Genomic DNA, 7,438 nt, shown 5'->3' on the forward strand with positions numbered 1-7,438 from the left:
AAGATTACATATATGGCTGTATTTAGTTACTTCTAAAGTTAGAAGTTTGGGTTGAAATTGGTACAATGTGGCTGAAAAATTGTGTGTGTATAATAGGTTGATGTGATGGAAAAAGTTGGAAGTTTGGATTCAAAGTTTAGATCTAAACACAGCCATAGACATAAGACATGTAGTGTTGCACTTGTTTATGCTTCAGATTAGGGTTAATCGTTCGGTTTTTGTGACACCGTTGGCCGTAGGTTCGTAAAAATTGATCAGTTTTAGCCGGTTCCGTACAACGTTTAACTTTAAGTAGTCAGTTTTACCCATTTTCGATCGGTTTTTGATAAACCGCTGGGAACCATGGGAGCGGTTTTCACTTTGAAATCGGAAAAGCAAACCCTGCTCCACATAAGTTGTTCAGAGTCTCGCTTACCATTCAGGGTGTGTTTAGTTCACGTCAAAATTGAAAGTTTGGTTGAAATTGGAACGATGTGACGAAAAAGTTAAAAGCTTATGTATGTAGAAAAGTTTTGATGTGATAAAAAAGTTGGAAGTTTGAAGAAAAAGTTTGAAACTAAACTCAGCCTCACGAGAGTTGTAAACCATCAAGTGGTAAACCAACAAAAAGAAAGTTTCAAGCAGAGTAGTAGTAGGTAACAATTAACGTATTGAAAAAGCTGTTTAATTAGGCCTAGAAAATCATGCTCTCATTACATCACAATCCAAATAGCTCAAGTCAGATGTGTGATGAGAGCTTGCACGACCAAACAGCAGAAAATGTGTTAGATCAGTTTAAAGCGTGTCCGTGCATGCGATCACTGGATAGACATGTTACATGTACAAGACCTCAAGTCTCAGGAAGTTGCTAGACAGAGTTTGTGTCAAAGCATAAGTTAAATGCTCATGAAAAAGGGCTCAAGTCCTTTGAAGTTTGGAGTCATCATCAAGTTTATCTTGTAAAGAAAACATGCAATATTCGAGTTCCATATGTTGTGAAAATCTTTTTCCAAAGATGCTTATGAAAAAAAAATATCAAATGTGATACATTATTTACTTATGCTATCTAATGGTCATCCTCAGATGATGTAGGAGTAGCTGATAGCTCATCAATTCATTTGCTCTACTTTCTTGTAGCTGCACTCCTGCAAGGACACTAGACAGAGAGGGCAGAGACCAACCACTCTGTATTGATGAGTAAAGGAATATTGCTTAACTGGCAAGTTAATTGCATATATAAGTGGTTATTTAGTCCAACAAGTAACAACTACTGCAGTTTAATTATCTGATACTTTCACAGCGAAACATTTATTTAGAGTAACTTAATACCATTTCTATTTACAGGAGCCGAAACTTTGATGGATGTCATATAAAACGAAGAAGAAAAGAATGGTTCGGTCTCCGAGAATACTAGCATTACATCCATTATATATACCCTCCGTTTTTTAAATAGACGAAGCAGTTAACTTTTAGACACATGTTTAACCATTTATATTATTTAAAAATTTTGCACAAATATATAATATATAAATCATACTAAACAACTTACAATAAAATAAATAATAATTATGTATTTTTTTCAAATAAAACAAAAGATTGTTAAAAGTCAACGGCGTTATGTGGTAAGAAACGGAGATAGTACATGTATCTATGTATTCAGCTGTGAACTTCAAGCATTCATGTTCATGTACCCCTGAAATACCTGCAACTCATGGGCTTCCATAGTGCCGTAGGCCGTGTCTGCAGAGCATGTAGACTGTAAAACAGATTTCTATAGAAAGCAAGTAGTAGTAGTTAAACTTGGTGTAATTGTACACTCCCATCGTAAGTATAAGAAAAAAAATTAAATTTTAGAACTTAATTTAAAAGTTGATTTTGTGGGTTTTTAATCCTATTTTTCTAATATTTTCTTTTAAATTAGTAAAAACACGTATTAAAAAAATTTTAACTATAAATTAATTTTAATTGCTAATAAGTTGTTTTGCTTATAATAAGTATAAGCAAACGATGAGGCTAGTAGTATTACCCCTTACCACCTCTGTTCTTAGAAGGAGGTTGTTTTGGACATTGATATGGTCCAATACACATATTTTATCATTACTTTTTCAAACTATATATTTATAGAAAAATATAACTACATGAAAGGGTTTTTCATAATAATCTACGAATATAAATTTTCATATTTTAAATCCTAATATTTTTTCAGCTATTAGTGAATTAAGATTTTGGGTTTGGCATTTTAGGACTACATTTTTTTTAGAAAGAAGGCAGTACAAAGTTTCTTCTTTTAATATAGTCCTTCCAATTTTGTTGCAAAAATGAATCCCTAATAATCTCCTTTTTCAGAGCACAATAGTTTGTTGTGTTGAGAAGATGAGCATTTCAGTTCTAAGAGCAGGTACAATAGCAGGCTATAAGCCAGTTGCAAACATATTTTAAGGAGTTAGATGAGGAAAGAGAAGGGCAGCGGGCTACAGATTTGTAGCCAGCTGTAATACGGACTCCAAGACGCGGTGTGTGTATTAATAGTGTAGTATGTACCTATTGTATGAATGAGCTATTAGATTGGCTATAGATGAATTGGAGCTAATAGTTGACTATCCTATTAAACTTGCTCTAAGGGCGAATTCCACTGTAAGGCCTTCTTTATGGTCCATAATCTTGTGAATTGATCATTTCCAGCCCATTTCAACTGGGCCTGAAGGATAATTTGTTCTTTCTTTTCTAAAGGAATAAGTTCAACTAAGGTCCCTTAACTTGTCAACGAATCCAATTTTCTTCCTTCAACCGCAAAACTAGATACAACGGGTCCCTCAACTATCAAAACCGGTGTAGATTAGATCCCTCAGAGGTTTCGATGGCGGTTTAGGCTGATGTGGCGCTTACGTGGCTAATTTGACTCGGTCTCAATCTGATGTGGCGCTTACGTGGCAATTCGATCCGAAAAAATAATAAACCCCGTGGGACCCACATGTCAATTTCACACACAAATTAATAAAGAAAATGGCGGGGCCCACATGTCATTCTCGCCCCCTCTTCTTCCTCCTCTCTCCCATCTCCCCTCTTCTTCACCTCTCTCCCCTCTCCTCTCTTGCTTCGGCGCTCGCCCCGCTCTCCTCGTCCACAAGCCTCTCCGACCTCAGGGAGCTCTTCGACCGCCTCCTCGCCGCCCGCCACGAGCTCCGCGAGCGGCAGGAGCACCTCGCCGCGCGCCGCTCCCTCCTCCCCTGCCGGCACCGCCGCTCGCTTCCCGCCGTCCCCGGATGGCAACTCCTCGTTGTGGCCGATGAGACCACGCCCCCGACTGGTCGCACGCGGGGCTGCGCTGCTCACGCACGCTGACCAGGCGAGCTTCGGGTTCCGCTCCGTCGCCTTCCTCCTCGCGCATAGCCACGCCCACAAGGTCGCTGCCTACCTCTTCACAGTGCTCGTCATCGAGCCGTCCGACCGGGGCACCGCCACCGCCGCAGCCCTCGACAGCTCTTCTCCCTCCCTCTCCTGTCCTTCTCGCTCACATGGATCTCTGACACGTTGTGTCCTCTGCTGCTGCTCAATTCTTCAGGACAAAGCCGCTGGCGTGTGACCCGACGAGCTTGCCCAAGCTCCCGCCGAGCAAGGAGTACAACGCCAAGCTCCGTGGTAAGGAGGCCATCAGGCAAAACACGACAGCCATCGGAGGCAAGGGCTCCATGTCCGTCAAACCGGGGAGGAACAAGCCGTCGAAGGCGGCGCCAGCACAGGACGCCATTGGAGGAGGAGCTCACCGGCGCGCGCCTGGTGCACCCGAAGAGCGCGAGCCACCACTACAGCTCGCTGTGCCGCTGACTCTCTGTCGTGCCTGGAGAGAGGAGAGAGAGATGAAGAGAGGGGAGATGGCGGAGAGGAGGAGGAAGAAGAAGAGGGGTGAAAATGACATGTGGGGCCCACATGGGCCCCACCAGTTTTTATTAATTTGTGTGAAACTGACATGTGGGTCCCATGAGGTTTATCATGATCGAATAGGCACGTAAGCGACACATCAGATCAAGACCGAATCAAATTAGCCACGTAAGCACCACGTCAACCAAAACCGCCATCGAAACTGCCGAGGGATCTAATCTGCACTGGTTTTGATAGTTGAGGGACCCGTTGTATCTGGTTTTGTGGTTGAAGGACGAAAATCAGATTCGTTGACAAGTTAATGGACCATAGATGAACTTATTCCTTTTCTAAATAGCACCTAAACTTATTGGAAAAAGGAATAAGTTCATTTTTGGTCCCTCAATTTTTCATCCAATCTGATTTTCTTCATTAAACAAGAAAACTAGATACAACCCGTCCTACAACTTACAAAACCAGTGCAAATGAGGTCCCTCAGTAGTATTGTCCCTCCCCCCCCTTTTAGCTAATGTGGCTCCTTTAATCTTCGTTTCACGTGGTATTGATGTGACATTTCATAGTTTGCTCTAGAAAAAAATAAAGAAGCAAAATTGAAAAAAAAATAAACAATACATGCGGGACCCACATGTCAGTAAAAAAATAGTAGGCCCCACTTTTCCCACTTCGTCCACCTCACCCTCTCTACCTTATCTCATAATCTCTTCACCGAATGGCTGAGAGGGAGAGGCGGGGTGGTCAGCTAGGCAACAGCTAGGGATAGAAGGAGACGGGGAGGATGAGGGGGTCAGAGAGGCTGGGAAGCTTCCTTCCTCTCCACCCCCTCGTCGGCCGACCTCTGGCGAGGAGTTTGGTGGAGCCAGAGCCGAGGGACGAGGATTTGGGAGGGAAAGGAGAGCGGTTGCTCCTCTCTTCTATCGTCATGCTGAGTGCCACTCCTCTCTCCCGCCGGCCGCTGTGCGGCGCTCCTCTCCCCCACCTGCTCCGCCCGTCACCCGCTCCGTTCTTCCTACCTGCCTCACCCGCCCCTGCCTCGCTCCGCCATCCTGCTCCGCTCCGCCCTGCTCGTAGCATGAGAGAGAGAGAGAGTGGGGATAGATAGAAGAGGGGAGGAGTGAGGATTTTGTGTGTAATTGACATGTGGGTCCAATGGTTTTTATTAATTTTTTAGATCGAATTGTCACGTAAGCAAGTCAATGCCGTGTGAGATAAAGACCTAGTCAAAGGAGCAATGTAGATACCACGTCAGCCAAAACTGGGGACAATACTGTCGAGGGACCTCATTTGCCTTATTTTGTAAGTTGGGGGATACGTAGTAGCCAATTTTATGGTCCATGGATGAATTTTGGACTCGATGACAAATTGAACTACCTAGAGTGAACTTATTCCTGCGAAAAAAAAAGAGCACCTTTAAGCTTTTTAGCATGGTTCAAATCTCAACCCAGTCAGGGAATTGCCCATGAAGAACGAGATAGTAGGCCCAGTTCAAATCTATCCCTTCCGATCTGGTAGTCCATCCGCCAATCAGCGCCATGGCCAATATTCATGCTCCGAATTTCGTGTGCCAGGCTACAATCGTTTTGGGCCTGTGGGCCTTTTATTCGGTGTATTGTTACTTTGTCACTTCTCCAGCTTGGGCCGACGAGGTCTCGTATGAAAGGAATAAGTTAATCTGAGGTCCCTTAACTTGTCAACGAATCCGATTTTCGTCCCTCAACCGGAAAACCGGACACAACGGGTCCCTCAAGTATCAAAACCGGTACAGATGAGGTCCCTCGGCGGTTTTGAGAGCGGTTTTGGTTGACGTGGCGTTTACGTGACTAATTTAACTCGGTCTTCATCTGACGTGGCGCTTACGTGGTAATTCGAGCTGAAAAAATAATAAAACTCATATGACCCACATGTCAGTTCCACACACAAAATAATAAAAAAATTGTGGGACCCACGTGGCCCCACATGTCATCCTCACTCCTCCCTCTCTCTATCCTCTCTCTCCCCTCTCCTCGGCGCCGACGCTTCCCATCCACGCATTACTCAAAGCGGTGGCCGTCGACGTCGACCCACCTCGCGTCGTCCTCGTCTTCGGCGGCGGGCCCATCCGCGTCGGCGCCGAGCTCCTCGACGCCGTCCCGTCGCTCCGCTGCATCATCACCATCAGCGCGGGGATCAACCACATCGACCTCCGCGAGTGCGCGTGTCGCGGCGTACAGGTCGTCAACGCCGGCGGGGTCTACTCCACCGATGTCGCCGACTACGCTGTCGGCCCTGTTCGACGTGCTCGTCGTGGCATGCGCGCTGACGGCAGAGACACGGCACATCTGGACCGGGGGCGTGCTTGACGCGCTGGGGGAGCACCGCGTGGTCGCCCGCTTCTGCTATAGGGAGCAGCTGGATCTCCATCGGGTTGCAGCTGCAAATGCAGATGAAAAGAGGTGAAATTTCTGATGACATGCATCAGCTTTGGTTGTGATTCCTTCTCCCTTCTTCTGTTCTTGGGTAGACATGGCCTTTGATGTTCTCTATGGTTTCATATGATTGTATTGCTGCTCTCTTACTTTGCTGCGAGATCGTCTTTTTGCAGGTTTCTTTTGAGGACTATCTCGTCATCACCAGTTCAACCTTTATGAATTTAAGAGATTGTATCTTTTTTTTTCTTTTGGTGGTAACATTCTTCCCCAATCTGCCTTTTGTTTCTTCAAAGATAAGGGCTGGTCGGGGATTTAGGAACTCATTCGGTTTTCATGTTTGCTCCGCGTGGTTTCAAGATTTTAGTTCATTCACGCGTTTATTAATCTACCTTTTTCCCCTATGTTGTTCATCAAATGATGATGCTTTTTCTTTTCTGGGGATGTCTTTCTTTTGTTGATTTCTTTTTCAACCGCCACCGACCTCGCCGCGAGCTCCAACGTGCTCGTCGTGGCGTGCGCGCCGACGGCGGAGACGCAGCACATCGTGGACTAGGGTGTGCTGGACACGCCGTGGGCGTGGTCGTGAACGTGGTGTGCGGCGCCAACATCGACGAGGCGGAGTTGGTGCGTGCGCTGGCGGAGGGAAGGGTCGCCGGCGTGGGGTTGGAAGTGTTCGAGGACGAGCCCAACGTGCCACCGGAGCTGAGGGCCATGGACAACGTGGTGCTCCGCCGGCTAGCCCCTCCGCCCCGCCCGTCGCCTGCTCTGCCGGCTGCCACTCGCGCCGCTCTATCCGCCGGAGAGAGGAAAGGGATAGAGAGAAGAGGGAAGAGAGAGGATAGATAGAGGGAGGGAGGAGTAAGGATGACAGGTGGGGCCCACGTGGGTCCCACCATTTTTATTATTATTATTTTGTGCGTGGAAATGACATGTGGGTCCCATGGGTTTTATTATTTTTCGAGATGGATTGCCACGTAAGCGCCACGTCAGATGAAGACCGAGTCAAATTAGCCACGTAGGCGCCACGTTAGCCAAAACCACCCTCAAAACCGCTGAGGGACCTTATCTGCACCGGTTTTGATAGTTGAGGGACCCGTTGTGTCTGGTTTTCCGGTTGAGGGCCGATTTAGGACCTAAGATGAACTTATTCCTTATTGTAAACTGTAATAAGTATA

The 7,438-nt window shown here is 46.1% G+C and overlaps 1 protein-coding gene across 1 annotated transcript; it reads left to right on the forward strand.

Annotated features, from left to right (window-relative positions):
- Positions 1 to 3,265: 3,265 nt before the first annotated feature.
- On the forward strand, positions 3,266 to 7,191 carry LOC127783103 (uncharacterized). Its single transcript, XM_052310363.1, is given in 5 exon segments — positions 3,266 to 3,420; positions 3,542 to 3,756; positions 5,896 to 6,122; positions 6,697 to 6,829; positions 6,832 to 7,191. Coding segments are annotated over 5 exon segments (1,008 nt in total). The 3' UTR covers positions 7,110 to 7,191.
- Positions 7,192 to 7,438: the final 247 nt, after the last annotated feature.

This window comes from Oryza glaberrima, chromosome 8 (assembly GCF_000147395.1).
Source record: "Oryza glaberrima chromosome 8, OglaRS2, whole genome shotgun sequence".
NCBI classification, from domain to species: domain Eukaryota; kingdom Viridiplantae; phylum Streptophyta; class Magnoliopsida; order Poales; family Poaceae; genus Oryza; species Oryza glaberrima.